Raw genomic sequence first — 22804 nt, forward strand, 5'->3', positions numbered from 1 at the left:
ATATGCTCAGGTCATGTGGTATTAGGTTTTGTAGCTGAAATGAGTGAATAATCCTTTTTTTAATAGAAAGTGTTAAGTAATATAGTAGATAAGAGCTCTTGTTACATTGTGTTCACTTTATTTGCTTCTAAAAGGTAAGCATTTTAGCACAGAATTTTATTTATCAGATTCTTACAAATCACTGAACTTCCTTTGTTTGACAGGATCTCATTCTTATTACCCAGGTTGGAGTGCAGTGGTGTGATCACGGCTCACTGCAGCCTCGACCTGCTGGGCTTACATGATCCTCCCACTTCAGCCTCCTGAGTAGCTGGGACTGCAGGCACGTGCTGCCATGCCTGGCTAATTTTTACAATTTTTTGGTGGAGACAGGGTTTCAGTATGTTGCCCTGGCTGGTCTCGAACTCCTGAGCACAAGTGATTCTCCCACTTTGGCTTCCCTAAGTGCTAGGATTATAGGCATGAGCCATCATGCCTGGTCGACTGTAGAGGTTTTATAGGCGTGTAAGAATACTACTGTTTCTTGACTAGTCGTTTTTATTTATTTATTTATTTATTTTTATTTTATTTTTTTTTTTTTTGAGATGGAGTCTCACTCTGGCGCTATCTCGGCTCACTGCAACCTCCACCTCCCAAGTTCATGCCATTCTCCTGCCTCAGCCTCCCGAGTAGCTGGGACTACAGGTGCCTGCCACCATGCCCAGCTAATTTTTTTGTATTTTTAGTAGTGATGGGGTTTCACCGTGTTAACCAGAATGGTCTCGATCTCCTGACCTCGTGATCCTCCCTTCTCGGCCTCCCAAAGTGCTGGGATTACAGGTGTGAGCCACCGCGCCCAGCCGACTAGTCATTTTTTAATGTTTGTTGTTTATCAGCAGTATGGAGTGGTAATGGTTTGATACTTTTTGAAATAGAGTCTGCCTGTGTCTCCTAGGCTGGAATGCAGCAGTGCGATCTCAGCTCACCGTAACCTCCACCTCCCAGGTTCACAAGCGATTCTCATGCCTCAGCCACTCGAGTAGGTGGGGTTATAGGTGTGTGCCAACGTGCCCAGCTAATTTTGTATTTTCATTAGCATCAGAGTTTCACTATGGTTGGCCTGCCTGTTTTGGAACTCCTGGCTTCAAGCTATCTGCCCACCTTGGTCTCCCAAAGTGCTGGGATTACAAGCGTGAGCCAACACACTTTGCCTGGATTATTATTTTAAAGTTATCTTTCAACTTGGTACACTAGAAAGATCACTTGTTTTTCCTTCTGTAAAGTGAAGGTGTTACAGACTGAATGGTTTTTAGACCTTATTTCAACTCTGAGTTGAAATATTTAAAATGATAGAAAATGTTATTTTCTATTTAATGTGAGACAAATATGCAAATCGTATCTGTACGAACATTGGGAAATACAGTAGAAACTTCATTGAATAAGGTCTTGTAAACCCAGGTCTCACCTTTCCATTGAAATATTTTCTAGAGAAAAAAAGATCTGGATGTCATGTTTAGATGCCTTTTATTTAAAACAAAGTCTATTTTAAGTTTTGTTATGAACGGTATATAAATATGATGATACTTTTGCAAATATTAACTTGAAAAGTCACTTTAAGTTATGTTATTCATAATTTTTATTTCTGTTGTGTGCAGGGTAGGTCTACCTTGAATATTAGAGCACTAAGGGTCTTGGGAATCATCAGATATAATCAGTCTTAAGCAGAATCAACCTTTTAAAAATATAGATGCCTGTGTCCTACACTAGACTAGATCCACTGAATCAGTTTATAGGAATGAGGCTTAGACATGTTCAGTATTTTCAAAATGCTCCACAGGAAGTTTTTCGGGTTTTTTATTATGGTTAAAAGAAAGCATTAAAATTGCCATCTTAATCATTTTCAAGTATACAGCTCAGCATTGTTAAGTACATTCATGTTGTGACCACAGGAAGTTTTTATTAACCCACTGATGAAGAAGTACTGTTGATCCCATTCTACTTTTTCATTTTTTTAGGTGAAAAACATGGAACTTGGAACCTTGAGGGACTTGTCCCACCTCACACAATGAGTTGCCCATAATACTCATGATTTCATACCATCTTACTTATCTCCGTACCACTTGGCATTCTTGACTCAAGCTACAATTAGAATTAGGGATTGTACCTGCTAATAATTTTCCATTAGATTCAGTTTTAACTTACTAAATTTTAACTATTGAGTTCGGCTCTTGAGCAAACTTAACACTGCTTTTTAGGAAGAGAATGAAATCTGTTTTGTGAAATTAGCCATAAAAATATTGAAAGCATATAAAACTTCAGTGTTAAAAATCAGCATTAATAGGTGACTTTCAGAAAGCCCTCATAAAGGAAGTGAGTCTTGAAGAATAGGCAGGGCATGGATAGGAGAGGAGAGAATACCCCAAGTTTGAGAGAGAGGATTTGATGGGCCCAGTGTTAAATGCCATGTCTCACGCCTGTAATCCCAGTGTTTTGGGAGGCCGAAATGAGAGGATCACTTGAGCCCAGGAGTTTGAGACCAGCCTGGACAACATGGTGAGACCCCGTCTCTACAAAAAATAGAAAAATTAACTGGCTTGGTGGCTCATGCCTATATATAGTCCCAGCTACTTGGGTGGTGAGGTGGGAGGATCACTTGGGCCCAAGAGATAGAGGCTATAGTCAGCCCTGATGGCACCACTGCACTCCAGACTGGGTGACAAAGTGAGAGACCCTGTCTCCGAAAAAAAAAAAATTTTTTCAGCCTTTTCACTTGCTTACTACGTGATCTTGAACAAGTTATTGAACCTTCCTGAGTTTCAGTTTTCTTATCTGTGAAAGAGGGTCATAGATTTGCTATAAGGTTTAAATGAGATTCTGTTGTGTAAAATAGCACTGTGGCAGGCTCTTTGCAAGTGTTCTATAAATGAAAGGCATTGACAGCACGTGATGGGCATGAATTTAGTGTGAGGGATAGAAGAGTGAGAAAGTCAGATTGACATTATGCAAGAAACTGTATTGATTAGAACATTGAGAGTAAGGTCGTTGTGTTCATATTAGACTGAAGCAAAGGGCAGCCAATCTTGTTCAAGAACATAAAAATATTGGGACTGTGATTGAAACCTGGAATGCTGCTTTCCTGCATTTCATGGTACTGTTTTAGGGTAATGTAATCAAACCATTAGTTACTGTTTCTTTTCAGAGACTAAAATGGAATAAAAGTTGTTTGGAAGTAGAAGATGCTTAAGATTAGAAATTTAAAAGTCATAGAATTAACTGTGTGCATTTCCATTGTATACAAAATTTTTTGTATGCTTTAAGGTTGAAGTTGTACGTGCTTTGTAGACTTTTTGCATGGGTAGTAGAGTTTGAACAATGATCTAAGAGCTGAGAGTGTGAATGTGTATGTTTAATTATCAAAACTTTTCCAGTGGAAGAAGATGGGGACAATTCTGCCTATTTAATGTGGTTTTTTCAGTTAGGGGTTCTGTGGATTTCAAACCAACAGATCAGATCACAGCTGACATAGTTTAGAGGTACTCATTTCAACAATTTTTTTTTCTTTTTTTTTTTTGAGACAGAGTCTCGCTCTGTCACTCAGGCTGCAGTGGTGCGATCTCAGCTCACTGCAAGCTCCACCTCTCAGGTTCATGCCATTCTCCTGCCTCAGCCTCCTGAGAAGCTGGGACTACAGGTGCCCGCCACCACACCCGGCTAATTTTTTTTTTTTTTTTTTTGTATTTTTAGTAGAGACGGGGTTTCACCATGTTAGCTAGGATGGTCTCGATCTCCTGACCTCATGATCTGCCCGCCTCAGTCTCCCAAAGTGCTGGGATTACAGGTGTGAGCCACTATGCCCAGCCTTCAACAACTATTAAATTGACTCCAGGCTAGGGGTCACACCTGTAATCCCAGCACTTTGGGAGGCCGAGGCGGGCGGATCGCCTGAGTTCAGGAGTTCAAGATCACCCTGGGCAACACGGTGAAATCCTGTCTTTACTAAAATACAAAAAAAAAAACCAAAAACGGGTGTGGTGGCACTTGCCTGTATTCCCAGCTACTCTGGAGGCTGAGGCACGAGAATCGCTTGAGCCCAGGAGGCAGAGGTTGCAGTGAGCCGAGATCACACCGCTTCACTTCAGCTTGGGCTGCAGAGTGAGACACCGTCTCAAAAAATAAAGAAGAGTAAAAAATAAATCGACTTGAGGTATTTTTGCCAAGAAGACCTGGCAGTGTAATTTTGACTAGACAGACATGGATTAAGAAAAAATATATATCTTCTTGGATTTCTTCTCTACCTACCAGGTATTTTTTCAAATTGGGTTGACCAGCTACAGCCTATTAATGGATTGTAAGATCCTAACCAGCATTTTATTTTATTTTATTTTATTTTATTTTATTTTATTTTATTTTTTATTTTATTTTATTTTATTTTGGAGACAGAGTCTCACTCTGTCACCCAGGCTGGAGTGAAGTGTCATGATCTCAGCTCACCACAGCCTCCACCTCCCAGGTTCAAGTGATTCTTGTGCCTCAGCTTCCCGAATAGCTGGGATCACAGGTATGTGCCACCACACCCAGCTCATTTTTTGTGTTTTGAGTAGAGATGGGGTTTTGCCCTGTTGCCCAGGCTGGTCTCTAACTCCTGAGCTCAGGCAGTCCTCCTGCCTCAGCCTCCCAAAGTACTAGGATTACAGGCGTGAGCCACCATGGGCGGCTCTAGCCAGCATTTTAAAAAAGAAATAGAATCAGAGTACATAGGATTATAGTAAAGATAATGTTTCATCGAAACTTATATCATTATACATATCTACATACAAACTGGAATGTGTGTACTGGGTCACTTTGTAAAAAGCATTTCTTGTTCTGAATGGCTGTTGAAAACCTAGTGGCATTTTAGAGCCATTACGTAAACCATTCCTTTTCATCCCAGTTTTTCTGGTACCTTAGAGAGCACACTTGGACTGCCTGTGTGCTTAGTCAAAACCTACATTCTTATTGTCTGCCCTTCAAAATTCCCTTCTTTCCCTGGCTCTTTGAACTCATTTTTATTGAAAGGTTATTCTTTTCCCTTCTGATTATATGTAAAAATGTTTCCTCTACCCCTTTCAATTCCCTTGAAAAATGCATTTGGGAGAATTATTTTCACTACATAGTAATTTATTTGAATAGTCCATTTGTGACTGACTTAATGCCTGCCATGAGCTGAGCCCCAGGCTTTAGGCATTGAGGCTACCAAGTTGAAAAGGACAAAGTCCTTGACCTACAGGAGGTTCACAGTCCATGGAGAAGACGGTTAGGTCAATAGTTACCATGCAGCATAAAGTATTGTTTAACAAAAGATGCAAGCAGACTGAGAGTAGAGGAAAAACTACCTAATGCAGCACCAGGGACAGGGTGCTGAGGAGGGTTGTGTAAGCAGTGGGGAGCTTATAGGGGTTTCATACAAGAAAGTAACCAGATGAGATTTGGGCTTTAGAAAGATGGCGGTTCTGGATAATGTGATGCTTACTCTAAAATGAGGAGAAACTAGGGACAGAGATATACAATATAGCATTTTCCAAAGAAAGTCAACCCTTGTAGTTAAACTGGATGGTGTATTGGAGACAAGGGAAGTGAGGAAACTAATAATAAAAATTGAGGTAGAATAAATATCTAAATTGAGATAGAATATATAGCATAGAATATCTAAATAACAGGCCTTATAACTCTTATGTCTGCATGTGTGCCTACACATTCAGTTACATTTTGTCCTCCAAGATTCCTGAGTAAAAAATTGAATGTAGAGATGATTTTATTAATACTTAGTTCAGTCCTACCCCCAGAACATCTGTAGCTATAGCCTTGAGTGTTTCTAGAGAGGGGTGGGGTAGGGAATAGTTATAAAGGACTATTAATTCCTATAGTGCCCCAGAGAGGATGATAAATATAAAATACCTTGCTTATCCTCATACTTTAAAAAATAAAAATACTTAAAAAAAATAAAAATTTAGTGTTATTGCTCACCCTATGAATATCAATGAGGTAAAGGGGTAAAATATTAAAAATATTTAAAATTTTTTTAAATGTATGTTATCCAGTCCAAAATCTCACATCTCTCACTGCCTCTGAACCCTCCCTTCTTTTTTTTTAAATTGACACTGTATATACCTTAGATTTTGCATAGTCTTACCAAGGATGGTGAAGTTAAAAACAAAAGTCAATTTGGTAGGGGGAAAAACCATAGAAGTAGTTTGTCAGAGATGTCTGTTTTGTGAGGCTATTACATTTCCAGAGAGCAGATGGAGGCATTGACCTGTTGTGCTTAGTGATCCTTGCTCTGACTTCCGGCTCTCCAAGTAACTTTCTGACCATATTTTGGCATCCTGGGTACATTTGTCTGTAGGGTAAAAATATGTTAAAGAATGAACATGAGAATCTTCTTCATAGTTTATATTTTTTATTGTAATTTAATAAATTTGACAATCTACTGAAAATGAAGAAAAATAGGAGATATAATATATAAGTTTTAAAGTGCTTCTATGATATTTAGGAGATCTACGGGATATTAAGCCTTAAGATACAGAAAGCTAGCAAACTATGACTTCATGCTCAGTAAATTCCCTCTGAAACACCTATTTTTCCTCCAGTTTCGATTATTAATTCGTGATTTTTGAACCTTAATTCTGCTCTTTCAGTGAACATGGTTAAGAACATGGTAAACTTAGCTATTACAAAGGGATTGCATGCCTTTTGTTTTAGATCAGTACCTCCATACACTTGAACAAATACCATGTTGCCATTAGCAATGGTGAGTCACTGAGGCTGGGACTTTTATAGGGGTGAAGAGATACAGCCTGGTTTCAACCCCTCGCCATTCTCTATGATTCTGATCTCATAGAGATCAGAAAGGGGATAATTTAACTCCAATTTTGAGAATTGCTTTTTCTGTATCTAGGTTCTGTCTACATCCAAATTCAGATAACTTGGATTTCAACCACCTGGAAATCCCATATTTAACTTCATTTCTCACTTTCCTGTATTCACTTTTGCCTACCCTTTCACTGCTTCTCCTAATCCAGTTCTGTGGAAAGAAAAGTTTGTTCAGGGGTTTTAAAGTACACCTATGGCTTTCTAAAGAGTGGAAAAATAAAATTTCCACACCCCATCCCAACCTTCTCCATTATGTGTACGCAACTTTGTCATACCCCTTGGAATATCCTTATAGTCAGGTGTGGAGGATACACAGATGTGAAATAGCCAAGAGCAGATAAATTTCTCATTGTAGAGCAGGGACTTGTCAGCAGATTTTTTCAGGCCCTCCTGACTAATACTTTCTGTGCTTAAAGGAGAAGAAGTGAGAAAATTAGGGGACAGAATTTCAGATTATTGTCTGGCAAAAAATATAACTGTTATGCCTTGAAGAGGGGTGAGGAAGCATTTTTATGTTTTATTTAAAGAGTCAAGCCATAGTAATTTACAACTCTTGACTATAGTCAGCTCTCTAAAGCTTGCTTTCCCCTTCTGTTTTCCTGGGACTCCCTGTTTCTGCTATTAAGATTAGCCCCTATCTAAACATCATTCACTGTGGCTGTTGATCTTTTTTCAGTCAAGAAGAATGTATTTTGGTCATCAGTGATATTGCCTTTGCCCATCAAGCAGTCTCGTAAACACCTCAATTCGTCACTCCCAAATTCTAGACTCTCAGACTTGTCACTTCACCTCCATGCCACATCTCTTCTCCACTTGATCTTTTACCCTAAGATAACATAAGCTTTGCCCACCCACCAGTATTAACCACAGGAATGCTTTCCATCAGGAATTAGATGTCGTATTATTGATTTGGTAGGCAAGTTCAGCTACGTCTAACTTGTGGTGTAGATAAATATCATTGAGTAAATCATTAAAGATGGGGTTATGAAACAACAATCATTCTTAAACTGTAGCTTTTAAAGGGTTTATGAATATTATCTTATCCTTTTACCACACCCTTAACAATTAGGCATGGAACTGAAGATAGGAAGACAGTGGTCAAGGTCACGCACACCGTTTCTCACCAAGGAGATAAACTGAAAACTAGTTCAAGTATTGGAAATCCAGTTTTTTCTTTTCCTTTATGAGAAGTGGGAGTACTTCCTCCCATTACCAATCCCTAGGATCTCACTGTGCTTTAGTGGCGGTTTTCAGGTATTTCTGATTAACGAATAATTCACTTGACTATTACAGAGAGTCCTCTTAGTGAGCAGAAGCAGCATGAACTAGCATGAGCTCAAGTCATTTCAACATCTGTTATGAATTACTGTTCTTATAAAGACCTTATTTAGTCAGATGTGAAGGACATTATATGATACAGACTATAATCTGCACCGAACTAAAACAGTGCTTCCTGGACCTTAGGCCAAGTTGAGGAAATGGTTTGCAGGACAGAAAATCGCCTCCTTCTGGTTTCCCTACTAGCTGCCCAACAATATTCTAAGTTAATGCAAATGCTATATTTAGGGTCTGTTACAAATCTAAGGTCTTGGAAAAATTGAATAACTAGAAGCAAAAGTAAAGACAAGCTGTTTAAAAGAGGAAAAGCTGGCTAACACCTATTTTTTAATATAAAAAATAGTAATAGAATTAAATATCAGGAAGTCAAGATTTATTTTTAAAATATTCAAATGATAAAGTGAAATTCATCTAAACTTAGGTGCTATTGGCTGGGTGCGGTGGCTCACACGCGTAATCCTAGCACTTTGGGAAGCCGAGGCTGGTGGATCACCAGGTCAGAAGCTCAAGACCAGCCTGGCCAACATGGTGAAACCCCATCGCTACATCGCTAGTAAAAATGCAAAAATTAGCTGGGTGTGGTGGCACATGCCTAATCCCAGCTTCTTAGGGGGCTGAGGCCCGAGAATTACTTGAACCCGGGAGGCAGTAGTTGCCGTGAGCCGAGAATGCACCACTGTACTCCAGCCTGGGCGACAGAGGGAGACTCTATCTCAAAATAAAATAATAAAATAAATACTTACGTGCTATTGAGAAAAATTCTAGGGAAAAAAGTAGGAAGCTGGATAACTTTGAGGCACAGCCAAAACTGATTTTATTGCTATATTGTAAAGTTAGCTGTTATGACAGGGCTTTTTAATGACACCTGGACAAAGGTTACTATTAATGTGAAGGCCCCTCAGATCGAAGGGAAGCTATTAGTGGGTTCATCATGCCTATGTGTCTAGTTGCCTACCTACATCTCAGATTCAGAATCGTGTAAATCTCCTAATACATATAGTACAGAGCTCTTCAGAAACATACACACCCTAACAACCACCAGCCACTACCTTTGTTACCTTTATTCCTTTCTGAGTAAATGGTGCTGCCCAGGATGAAAACTCAGGAAGCATCCTAGATCTAGATGTCCCTTTTTCCTCTCCTCTTTTTTGCTAGGAGAAAACAGGAAAACATGAAACATGAAACATGATCCCTACCTGCGCTCAAGTGGCTTACATCTGCTTGGGAAGCTAAGACAAAAACAAGACAAAGTCAATACAAGATAAAAATTATAGGATAAATATTCAAGACCCTGGCTAGGCGCAGTGGCCCACACCTAGCACTTTGGAAGGCCGAGGTGGGTGGATCACCTGAGGTCAGGAGTTCAAGACCAGCCTGACCAACTTGGCGAAACCCTGTCTCTACTAAAAATACAAAAATTAGCCAGATGTGGTCGTGGGCGCCTGTAATCCCAGCTACTTCAGAGACTGAGCCAGGAGAGTTGCTTGAACCCGGGAGGTGGAGGTTGAGTGAGCCAAGATCATGCCATTGCACTCCAGCCTAGGCAACAAGAGCAAAACTCCTTGTGTGTGTATATGTATATACCCACACACACAAGGCCCCAGATAATTGAGTTTTACCGAGCACAGTGGCTTAGGATTTTCAGGAAATAATGCAATCAAACCAGGTGGGGTGGTTTTGAGCTGGCCAGTGACAGGCTGACAAGAATACCCTGATACCTGCTCTTATACATTGTCCCTGATCCTTTTTATGAGGAAAACATACAAATGGTCTTTTTTGTTGATGCCATTTTCTCTGGAGGTTGCCATTTGCAGTTCTGTGGAAAGAAAAGTTTATTCTTTTCATTGTCCTGAGCTTCCACAAACTACTGCTCTAAGTGTCTCTTAAGGTTGCTGTAGCCTGTGTCAGTCTCTCTGATGCTGCTGTTTTTTAGTATCCATATGCTGTATTACATTGTTCCAGGTTAGAGTTCAGTGGATCCTGAACATGTTTCTTTAGCATGCCTTAGTGGTGGCATTGAAGGCGCCACTGCCTCTTGCCGTAAGATTGTGGAGTACTTTCCTACCTACCTGTGGCTGTCTAATGGGGACTAGCTTGAGCCATATGGCCGCAGTTGTTGCTTCAGGGCTGGCTGCACGGCCCTTTGGAAGAGCTTCCATTAGTTAAAGGTAATGAAGATATTGGGGTGCTATTAAGTTATTGAAACATAGGACAGCAGCAGATTAGAGTCTCACAATCATAAAGGAAGTTAGATAATACCTGTGGACTAAATTATTACTCATTTATTCTGTGTGAGCATCACTTTAGAGGAAAGTGCTTCTTCAGCTTTCTTCATAGCACTCTGTCTTCTTACTGCATGCATACCTCAATGTCATTCATCCCCAGGCATCTCGTTAATTCCAAGTACTAAAGCTTGCTTCCAGAACCCAGCTATAGGCATGAAGCAGTACCTAGAAAATTTTTGCAAAGAGTTAGGTAATGATTGTGCTTCTTGCATTAGGAAGAACTGTTTTTCTCTTCAGTATTTTACAATTAGATGCCATATTTCTTTACCCTCTTCACAGACCTTTGTCAACCTTTTTTTGTGTATTGCTAAAATGCACTTGGAGTATGTTCTTTGATGCATTGAAAAGGCATCCCACTTATTTATAGTCACCTACCTTGGAAACTTCAGGAACATATCCAAGAACCAGGAACTAAGGAATAAAGGCTTCTGAGCAGCAGAAGTTGTGGTTAGAAAATTCATGTACTTACCCCCTAAAACTGTTCCTCAAGCTTTCATTCAGAGCCTATTTATTTTTACTTAAAGTACCATTCTGGCACTTGGGATATGGCTTCTCAGCTAGTGAGTAAAATTCTTTCCTTAAGTTAGAAGTAGGACTGCTAAGATCAGCCACTGTTTGGAAGCCAATAAGAAAGATTTAATACAATACAGGCCACCACTGTGGCTTTTTAGGAAGTCAGACTTAATTGAGTCACCCCCCAAACTATTAATCTAATTCAATTTAGTATAATAAAAATAATAGCCAAACTTCAGTAATAGTCCATATGGTAATGATAACAAGTATCAGGAAGAATAAATTATGTTCCAAGATGATATAATTTTTAAAGACTTCCGTCAGAAAAAATTTGAATCTTTAAATATTTGCTTTAAAATGTTTGGTACTTGAAGGTTAAACTTTATCCAGAAAATGTGCTCCTTTTAGGTTATAAGAAAGCATTAATGCATGTTCTTGATCTCCAAGTTTGTTTGTTTGTTTGTTTTTTGATGTGGGGTCTCACTCTGTCACTCAGGCTGTAGTGCAGTGGCATGATCATAGCTCCCTGCAGCCTCGACCCCCTTGGCTCAAACGATCCTCCTACCTTAAGTCTCCCAGGTAGCTGGGACTGCAGGCTCATGTTAGCAAGCCCAGCTAGCCCAGTGGTTTTTACTGAAGCACTTTTAATTTGATTCACTGACAGTAATAGTAGCTGATATTTGTATAAACTTTGTAGGTTTTTCCTTGGAGAATTTCCAAGTGGTAGATTGGGGCAGGTACTCTACTAAGACCCGAAGTGGTTAAGTGTTTTGGACAAGGTCACGTAACTAGTAAGCAGCAGGACTACCTACTGGTTCTCCACCTCCTCACTCGTACTGTAGCCTGTAACACATACTGTGCTGTTGCTTTCATCTGATAGACATAGCGACAAAGGTCCTCCTAAAGGGGTCCAGGGGTCCTTCAGCAGGGGCCTCCTCCTGCCTGCTCCATGAACAGAAAAGTCTGCAGCTGTATGAGGAGTCTGTTGAGCTCCCTTGTACATCTCATTGAGTCAGAGAGTTGGAAATGTCCTAACAGTCAACTTATCCAAGGGTGTCACTGATGTCTTGCCTGTTCCAAAGGAAGAAGATAGTATTTGCCATTCTTGCAAAGCAGGAGGAGCTTATTCCGTATGTTGCCTTTTTGAAACTTTTACTAAGTCTGCTTTACAAATAGAAAAGTACTCAGTAGGTTTTTTCTAGCTGCTTTTGTCTTTTCTTTCCTTTGGTACATTTTGTCCCCATCGCCAGCATGTACTTCAGAGTTCACCATACTTGTGTACCTTTTGTAATACTTCTATAATAATCTTTTTTCCTAGTGTATTCATAATTCAGTTATCATTGGAAAGTTTGAGGTAGGCATTTTCTAAGACATTTCTAGTCTTTCAAATCCATGGTCTAATGTAGGCCCTTTCAGAAACCCATGGCACTACTGACTAAAACTGCTTTCTTGCTAGTTGTGCAAACAAAAACACAGTGTAACCTTTTCTCTGGTAAAGCAGTTTAGGTTAAGCAACAGATTTGACTAATTTCTTGGTTTTGTATTTAGACATGTTCAGCAACCTTTTCACCACTTGATCTTAAAGATCTCCCTAAGTCCTGAACAGAAACTGAAATTATCTGAGCACCTGCCCTTTTGTGCTTTGTGCTTTGTGTTTTATGTATGTTATCTAATATCTCACGACAATCCTTTGAGATACTGACATTCAGTCCCAACTTACAGATGAGGAAACCAAGGTTCAGAGAGATGAAGTAACTTGCCTAAGATCCTGTAGATAGTAAATGTCAGAGCCATAGGTGGAATCTCGGATCTCCATATTCCACAGCCTGTGCTCTTTTCCTCTGTGACCCCATTGCTCAGAAGCCAGTGGAGGGTGGGAAGGTAGGAGGTGACGTGGGTTGTCTAGGGTCAGCCTTCCTGTAAAGGTGTCTCATGACTGAGACAGAAAAAGACTGAAGAAAAGAATTAGCCAGAAGATATTATCAAACATCTGTCTACACATTTAAGCTGCCTCTGTGCATTGCCATATTTCATGGCAAGTCACATAATAATCTCCTGAGGAATTATAATCCATACAGAGAGAGAGGAAATTTGAGAAATTATATAAAACTCCAGGAAATTGGAGCATACCTACTGCATGGGTTCAGTACAACCCAGACATCCAGAAGCACAAAGCAGCTAGTGAAAGGCCTGGCTGTCTAAGCAGGTATTGCCTGTGGCATGTCTTGAGTCTAGCATCACCCTTTCACACAGTCCCCACTGTCTGCACTAAGCTCTAAAGATTTGTCCTGGGTGACTTACTTAAATGGTGGAAAGGGGTTTTTAACATAGAATGATTTCTTGTGGATGATTGTAAAAGGTGTATTGAAGGTCTTAGAGAATGGAGCAAGTGGGCCTTGAGTAAAGATACAATACTACTTGCAGTGACAGGCCTGTACAGTTTAGTGTGGCTTCATAGCTATCTCCTCACTTAAGAGACTGTGAATTGGGACTTTACTCAAGTAAAGTACAGTTTACTGTACAGTTTAGTGTGGCTTCATAGCTATCTCCTCACTTAAGAGACTGTGAATTGGGACTTGCTTGTCATCTCACCTTTTAAAGTATGTGAAGTTATTGATTTCTATTCCTTTATGCTCCTAGGAAAGGGTAGAAGGATTCCCGCATTAGCATGACCAATTGGTCATGCCGAGAAACTATGTTAAAACTGTAAGTTCTCGGCTGAGTGCGGTGGCTCATGCCTGTAATCCTAGCACTTTGGGAGGTCGAGGCGGGCAGATTGCCTGAGCTCAGGAGTTCGAGACCAGTCTGGGCCACATGGTGAAACCCTGTCTCTACTAAAATACAAAAAATTAGCCGGGTGTGGCGGCGTGTGCCTGTAGTCCCAGCTACTTGGGAGGCTGAGGTAGGAGAATTGCTTGAACCTGGGAGGCAGAGGTTGCAGTGCGCTAAGATCGCACTACTGCCTTCCAGCCTGGGCCACAGAGCAAGACTCTGTCTCCATAAAAAATAAAAATAATAAAAACTAAAAAAAACTGTAAGTTCTGTAAGTACTTCTAACCCAAGATTTGTACTGTAGTGCACCTCAATTCTTGTCAGTGTTGTGAACTTATAAACCAATGATTATTTAACAGGAATACCCAGACCTAAAATAAAGTAAAGTATATGTTGACCAACTAGAGTTAATAGTGTGGTCAAAATTTTAGTTTTTTGAAAAAAAAAATGTATTTGCGGCATTTCTTCTCTTTAAAATAAAAATGATTTTTGAGGGATTACTTTTTAAACTATGAAGATTACTTTTAAAGTACTTTTAAAGCATGAAAATTTGAGACTATAACAGGCTGACCTTATAATTAGGTAAATAATTCATATTTATTGAATCAAAAGTATATGAACAGACTTAGAAGCAGTTTTGGCCAAAGTACCCACTCTTTTTATAATACAGATAGCCAAGCAAGGTGGCTCACACCTGTAATCCCAGCACTTTGGGAGGCTGAGGCAGGAGGATCTCTTTAGGTCAAGAGTTCAAGATCAGCCTGGCCAACATAGCGAGATCTTGTATCTACAAAAAATTAAATAAATAAATAATGAAATGAATAACATTGGGTGAATTTTATAATGTAAAAATGGTTCTTTGGTAAATGACCATACTAATTCCTTCTTTCTCTTTCTCTGTCTAGGGAGAACTCAACAGAGGCAAAAGCAGTAGATTCTAACAATCAGTCGAAGTCCCCACTGGAGAAGTTTATGGTCAAACTGTGTACTCATCATCAAAAGCAATTCATTCGTGTTCTGAACGACCTGTACACTGAATCTCAACCAGGCACTGAGGACCTGCAGCCTTCTGATTCTGGAGCAATGGATGTATCCACTTGCAATGCTGGCTGTGCCCAGCTCAGCACCAAACATAAAGAAAAAGATGCTCTGTGTCTTGATATGAAGTCTTCTGCTTCTGTAGATTTGTTCGTAGACTCGTCAGACTCTCACAGCCCTTTACACTTGACGGAACAGACCCCGAAGGAGCCTCCTCCTGAGATAAACCCTGTAGATGGAAGAGAGAATGCCTTGACTGTTGTCCAGAAAGATTCCTCTGAACTTCCAACCACTAAACCGAATTCTATTAATAGCAGTTCAGTGGATAGTTTCACTCCGGGATACCTCACTGCATCTAATTCTTCCTCAGTGAACTTCCACCACATCCCTAAAAACTTGGAGGGGCAAACCACTGGACAGGAGCAAGACACAAATGTGAACATATGTGAGGATGGTAAAGACCATATGCAGAGTTCAGCTTTAGTAGAAAGTCTAATTACCGTAAAAATGGCAGCTGAGAATAGTGAGGAGGGCAATACCTGTATTATTCCTCAAAGAAATTCGTTCAGGGCTTTATCAGAAGAGGCTTGGGACTCAGGGTTTATGGGGAACTCATCTAGAACTGCTGACAAAGAGAATACTTTACAGTGTCCAAAAACACCTATGCGCCAGGACTTAGAGGCAAATGAACAAGATGCAAGGCCAAAGCAAGAGAACCATCTTCACTCGCTGGGAAGAAATAAGGTGGGTTACCATTTACATCCCAGTGATAAGGGCCAATTTGATCATTCCAAAGATGGTTGGTTAGGCCCTGGCCCTATGCCAACTGTACACAAAGCAGCAAATGGACACTCAAGAACCAAGATGATATCAACCTCTATTAAGACAGCTCGGAAAAGTAAAAGGGCATCAGGGCTGAGGATAAATGATTATGATAACCAGTGTGATGTTGTTTATATCAGTCAACCAATAACAGAATGCCACTTTGAGAATCAAAAATCAATATTATCTTCTCGGAAAACAGCCAGAAAGAGTACTCGGGGATACTTTTTCAATGGTGACTGTTGTGAACTGCCAACTGTTCGTACACTGGCCAGAAATTTACACTCCCAGGAAAAAGCAAGCTGCTCAGCATTGGCATCAGAGGCAGTTTTCACTCCTAAGCAGACCCTTACAATTTCAGCCCCTAGACATACAGTAGATGTGCAGCTTCCCAGAGAAGACAACCCTGAAGAACCTAGCAAGGAAATAACCTCTCACGAGGAAGGAGGTGGAGACGTTTCACCTGGAAAAGAACCTCAAGAGCCTGAGGTTTGCCCCACAAAGATGAAGCCGAGTCTGAGCAGCTCCCCCAGGTCAGAGGAAACGACAGCCTCCAGCCTGGGGTGGCCTCTCCCCGCTCACCTTCCTGAAGAGGACCTGCCAGAAGGTGGCCCCACAGTCTCAGCTCCCACAGCAAGTGGGATGTCTTCTGAACACGACCAACCACCACTTGCACTGTTGGATACGGAGGAGATGAGTGTACCCCAGGACTGTCACCCGCTTCCCTCCACTGAAAGCTTTTCTGGGGGAGGCAGTGAAGATGTCATTTCTAGGCCTCATTCTCCTCCTGAAACAGTCAGTAGAGAAGAAAGTCCTCAGTGCTCAGAAAATCAGAGTTCCCCAGTGGACTTGGAGCCCCCCATGAGTCTGGGAAAGGCTGAGGACGACCAAAGCATCAGTGCCGAGGTTGAGTCTGGAGACACCCAGGAGCTAGATGTCAACCCACTCTTGAAGGAAAGCAGGACTTTTACTGATGAAAACCCCAGTGGAACTGAGGAAAGTGAGGTAGCAGGTGGTACAGGAAAATTAGAGGGAGAGGATGATGATGTAAAATGCCTGTCAGAAAAAGACACGTGTGATCCAAGCATTGACTCACTCGAAGAGAATTTAGACAAGAAGAAAAAAGGTAAAAAATTTCCTGAGGCCTCTGATAGGTGCCTAAGAAGTCAACTTTTGGATTCTTCCTCTGCTGACAGATGCCTAAGAAATCAAAGTTCAAATTCTTCCTCAGCTTGTCTTGAAATCAAAGTTCCTAAAAATCCTAGTGCAAAACGTTCAAAAAAAGAAGGGCACCCTGGTGGGACAACACCTGAGGGCCTTCCACCTGACAGTTTCCACACAGAAGCTCTGGAGGACACAGAAAAGCCAAGTGTCAGTGAACACTCCCCTGAGAAAGATGCCGAGCAGGAGGGCGAAGGAGGGGGGATCATCACCAGGCAGACTTTGAAAAACATGCTGGTCAAAGAAGTCAAGGAGTTAGGAGGAGAGATTTTCCCCAGCAGAGACCCCATAACCACAGCTGGACAGCCACTGCCTGGAGAGAGATTGGAAATCTATGTTCAGTCTAAAATGGATGAGAAGAATGCTCATATCCCCTCAGAAAGTATTCCTTGTAAGAGGGACCCAGAACAGGCAAAAGAAGAGCCAGGGCATATTCCCACACAGCATGTGGAGAAGGCTGTAAATGAGGTAGACCACGAAAACACCCAGCAGAAAGATGATGACAGTGATGCCCCATGTAGCTCTCTTGGGTTGTCAAGTAGTGGAAGTGGTGATGCTGCTAGGCCACCAAAATCGGTGCCAAGGCCTAAAAGATTGACCTCTTCAACCTACAACCTAAGACACACTCATTCTCTGGGCTCCTTGGATGCTTCAAAAGTGACTTCAGAGAAGGAAGCTGCACAAGTAAGCCCCACAATGCCAAAGGAAAATGGAGCTTCAGAGAGTGGAGACCCCCTAGATGAGGATGATGTTGACACCGTGGTAGATGAACAGCCAAAGTTTATGGAATGGTGTGCTGAGGAGGAGAACCAAGAGCTCATTGCCAACTTCAATGCCCAGTACATGAAAGTTCAGAAGGGCTGGATCCAGTTGGAGAAAGAAGGACAGCCAACACCAAGAGCAAGGAACAAATCAGATAAACTGAAAGAGATTTGGAAAAGCAAGAAAAGGTCACGGAAATGTAGGGGTTCATTGGAGGGTCAGAAGTTTTCTCCTGTTCAGATGCTTTTTATGACAAACTTTAAATTATCTAATGTTTGTAAATGGTTCTTAGAGACAACTGAAACCCGGTCTCTAGTCATTGTGAAGAAGCTCAATACTCGCCTTCCAGGAGACGTTCCTCCTGTCAAGCATCCTCTTCAGAAATACTCTCCTTCCAGCCTATATCCCAGTTCACTACAGGCTGAGCGCTTGAAAAAGCACTTGAAGAAATTTCCTGGAGCTACCCCTGCTAGGAATAATTGGAAAACGCAGAAGCTCTGGGCTAAATTTCGAGAGAATCCTGATCAAGTGGAGCCAGAGGATGGCAGTGATGTCAGCCCCAGCCCTAATTCTGAAGACAGCATAGAGGAAGTCAAGGAAGATAAAAACAGCCATCCTCCAGCAAACCTGCCCACTCCAGCCAGTACCCGGATTCTTAGAAAATATTCCAATATTCGAGGAAAGCTCAGAGCCCAGCAACGTTTGATCAAGAATGAGAAAATGGAATGCCCAGATGGTCTGGCTGTGGAAAGTAAGCCAAGTCGTAAGAGCGTATGCATCAACCCTCTGATGTCCCCCAAGCTTGCCCTGCAAGTGGATGTAGATGGGTTTCCTGTTAAGCCCAAGAGTACTGAAGGAATGAAGGGACGGAAAGGGAAGCAGGTGTCTGAAATCTTGCCTAAAGCAGAAGTTCAGAGTAAACGCAAGAGAACAGAAGGCAGCAGCCCTCCAGATGGTAAGAACAAGGGGCCTGCGGTGAAAGCCAGCAAAGAAAAGCATGCCGATGGAGTCACCAAAACCCCTGCTGCCAAGAGGCCAGCTGCAAGGGACAGAAGCAGCCAACCCCCCAAAAAGACATCTTTGAAAGAGAACAAAGTGAAGATCCCTAAAAAGTCCGCTGGGAAGAGCTGCCCTCCCTCCAGGAAAGAAAAAGAGAATACAAACAAAAGGCCTTCCCAGTCTATTGCCTCGGAAACACTGACGAAACCTGCAAAACAGAAGGGGGCCAGTGAATCCTCTTCAAGGCCTCAGAAAGCCACGAATAGGAAGCAGAGTAGTGGAAAGACTCGGGCCAGACCCTCAACGAAAACCCCAGAGAGCAGTGCAGCTCAGAGAAAGCGAAAGCTGAAGGCAAAGCTGGACTCTTCGCATGGCAAACGGAGGCGGCTGGATGCAAAGTGATTGGAAAGATGGTAGCCAAGAGTAAAACTGTTCTATAGAAGTAACCTTTTATTTTGCATTAACTAAATCTGCTTTTATAAGCTTATCAAGCCTTTCAAATTTACAGTTAATGGAGAACACCGTAATTTGAGATGTCCGAAAATGCATCTCACATGGAGAAGGGAACTTGCAGAGTCCTTCTCTGAGGTTAAGGGAAGTTATATATTATATTCTGGTTGTTCCTTGGGTTTTAAACTTGGAACCAAGCAGTTTTCGTTTTTAAAAGTACAGTGCCTTATTTATCCTTTTTGTTTTTAAATTTACAAAAGCTAAAAAGCTGATCTATGTGATTAAAGGCTTGTATTTTATACTTGATGCACAAGCACTTGTACTGTAGCCGAGAAGACCACCATCATGCACATAAAAGGAGCTTTTCAGCAGCCACCCTGCAGCATCTGCCCACGAACAGATGCCCCTCTTTGCAAACCCCAGCAGTGAACTTCCCTCTCTGTCTTGTTTGTTTGTTTAGATGATGTTTGAAAGCTAAACCAAATCATTTTTATGGTATGCAGAGGATTTATAATTATAAAAGATTACTATTTCTGTTACCCCCTTTTTAAAAAGATCATGTTCATTGTTGGTCCCTCCTCTCACCTTTGATGTTTTGTCATTTGAGAGCATGTATTCTAAATTTTGTGCCTATGGGACAAGAGATATGTCACAAGTGTTAATTTTGTTTATAACCTCTAAAACATCATTTGCATCCCCAAACTGTATTGCTAATTCTCACCATCTTCTTCATTTCTGGTCTTGCTAGCACTCCTGCAAGGCTTCCATCCTACTTTGGGAGGGAAAAGTCTAGGATTTTTTTTTTTTCGATCTTGTAGCTGTAATTTGATGATTAGGATGAAAATGACTCTTCTTATTTTCTTTCTTACCAAGAGTACTTCCATATTCAAAGAAAGCCAAACTTCTTATTTCCAGTAATAGAAAGGTTTAAGAATGTGTATGTCCGTGTGTGTTTGGGTGCATTTGCATGTGGTTATCAGCCACACATGTCTCCCAATCCCAATTTTACAGTAAAATTCTTTCTTCCCCATGTAATGTGCTTGGGTGTCCCTGAGTTGAGTAATTAGCAAAGGACAGGTGGTTTAAAAGTAGCCCAGTGTCTCTGTGAGCAGCCCCAATACCACTTTGGTACCAGACTCAGATCTAAAACAGCATAGAATTATGTAAAGGTTAGAGCAGCCTTGCAGTTAAAGGAAGCAACTCCAACATCTGTGAGGAGCCCACACACCCCCTACACCCAGAGCTGATGTTTAGCTGTATGCTCCAATGTGAATGTACTTGTTGGAGTAGATATTCATTCTGATTGATTAACACCATCCTAGTAGTTAAATGCTTGTAGTATCCCTCCTGCCATGTCATGTCAGGCTCTGTTCCGTGTCTCAGAAGTGAGAACCACCATGTTTTAATGACTTTGTTTGCCTTTCCCAGGTGAAGCCTGAGATTGGCGCATTGGCTTCAACCTAGTGCCTATGACTTTGCTCCATGATTACAACGCAGCATGTACTTGACTTTTCCATTGGGCCACTCTGCAAAAAAAGGCTTGGTTGTTGAAGCCTCATCCAGCTTCCTTAACCTGTTCTGTCACCAAAATCGGCTTGTGTGGACAGCTGCTGCCCTGTCCTTTTTATTTAAAAATTTTCCATTTAGATTGTTTCAGATCTCTTTAGATAAGCCCAGATGGACTTTTTCCTGAAAATCATGATAATACAGGCCTTCTACCCATTCTGGTAAAGGTTTGCTGTATATCATGGAAACTTCTGATGATTGGATAAAACTGGAGAAAAGTATTTGATTGGTGAGAAATTTTGAATTGTGTTGAATTTCATAGCTAGAGAAGCTTACTATCTTATGAAGCCCTGACTGTTTTTCATATCTTCTCTGTCTGATGAGTCTTTTTTTTTTTTTTTTCTGGTATCTTTGACTTGGGCCATTCAAGAGCTGCCTATATTAATGAAACTGCTGAGTGTGTATGTTGGCAACTCTTTCTCAGCATTAAGTTGCACAGAGGCATTAATGTGTTTTGAATAGGTTCATTTAATCTTAAATGGTTTTAAGGTTTTAAAAATATCTTTTCATATAGTTGTCACTGGATATTGTTTTTGTGGTGACTTAAACAGCTGATGTTTGCCAATGTCAGGCATGCTGATTCCTGTACAGAGGAGGTGCCCCCTTGGCTGCATACAGACTACCTTGTAAGGTGCTTGGATTAGGTTAGGGAGAGGTGTAAGGTAGTGAGTGGGTGGAACTTTTCCAGTTCCAAGTTTGTAATTCATTCCATTCGTTTTCTAAGTTCTTTTTCATTTTTAAAAACTCACAGATAATAGCCTTCTTTCCCATTCTAGGCTGTGTGTGAGAAAAAGTGTTAATGTGTATGTATGTATTTTATATACCTAACAATGCAATGGATCATCTTTAAAATCAACTTATACTTTATAATAAGGACATTTAAATAGACCGAGAGTCTACATAATTATGACACTTAAAAGTTTAGAATGTTTATATTTGTTGAATCTCACTTTTGCTGATTCAGTTAATTTTGTTAATAGAAGAAAGAAAACAGCAAAACCTGAGGGCCAATCCTGAAAGGCCCTTTGATAGCTACAGCAGGTACTGGCAAAGCAGCTTCCCAGACACCTCCAGTCTCAGGCGTGGGATTGACTCAAGTCTGTTATTGTTTTCTGTTATTGCAGAAACCTTCTTCCCAGAGCCATCTTCAAGAATGGCTTACCACCAAATGCAAAAGCAGTCCATCTCACATTCCGATTCCAAATCAGAAAGGAAATTCTGCTCCTGGGTGTACACTTGGTGAAATGACAGTCCCAGTCTTGGGGCTGAAGTTGATGACCAAAGGACACTGGTATTCTCTGAGTTTCTGGAGAAGCTGGAAGATGCCTGGGAAGCAATCCCTGAAGCTGCCGTAGCTCCCCTAGAGGAGGCCCCTCTTTAGAATACCCATCTTCTATCCCATGAGACTCCTGCTATAGATGGACACGCAGGAGACCACTCCCTCACTTGGGGTTCTGAGCCTCACCCCAGCACTTCCTCAGACAGGTAACAATCTTGCAGCACATCAGGAAGGTTGCGAACCTTTGTTCTGCTCCTGAGGCTTCCTTCATAGGAATGCTATTAATGTCTGTAAGTCACCAGTCGCTAGCCCCTTGGATTCCTTGTTAAAGACTTCTATGCAGCCTTATCTAAAACAATAATCTTAGGCTGTGAGTCTCCTGCTGTATTGTTCCTAAAATTGTATGGGTAGAAGAGGCGCCCTTAGTCATCCCTTTACATACGTGGTGCTTTCTAATGGGATCTTCTATGTATCACATACTATGCAGGTGAATTTCTCACTGTTAAGATAGGTCATCAGTAGAAGGCATCACTTTAAGATAGTTACTTTGAATTGAGGTTTGACCTCTTTTCCTGCTTTGTAGTGGGTTCGGTGGTGAGGGTGGGAGCTGTCATTCACATTTATGGGCAGCATTCCTGTTGATTAGTGGACCTAAGAGTCAAATAGGAAAATATAGCTTGCTGTGTGATACAAGCTGGAGATGCTGTAGTGTTACTATCGGCAGGTTCTATGCGAGCTGCCTTTCAGATTCCAGATGATCTGTCAAGGGTCTGCAAACTGGTCTGGTCACTTGTTTGTGTAAATAAAATGTGTTTGGAATATAGCCACACCTATTTTCTTATGTACTGCCTGCGGCTGCTTTCACACTGCA

General features: G+C 41.2%; 1 protein-coding gene across 22 annotated transcripts in view; it reads left to right on the forward strand.

Annotated features, from left to right (window-relative positions):
* The window catches only part of LCOR (ligand dependent nuclear receptor corepressor), a 157085-nt gene extending 134481 nt beyond the window's left edge, over positions 1-22604 (forward strand). For all 22 annotated transcript variants that reach the window (XM_045362186.3, XM_074002321.1, XM_074002327.1 and 19 more), the window contains one exon: positions 14702-22604. In XM_045362186.3, the coding sequence (XP_045218121.2) occupies positions 14702-19040 (4339 nt within the window). In that variant the 3' untranslated portion in view covers positions 19041-22604. The remainder of the gene's footprint in view (positions 1-14701) is intronic.
* The last annotated feature ends 200 nt before the right edge of the window (positions 22605-22804 follow it).

Source organism: Macaca fascicularis, chromosome 9, assembly GCF_037993035.2.
Source record: "Macaca fascicularis isolate 582-1 chromosome 9, T2T-MFA8v1.1".
NCBI lineage: Eukaryota > Metazoa > Chordata > Mammalia > Primates > Cercopithecidae > Macaca > Macaca fascicularis.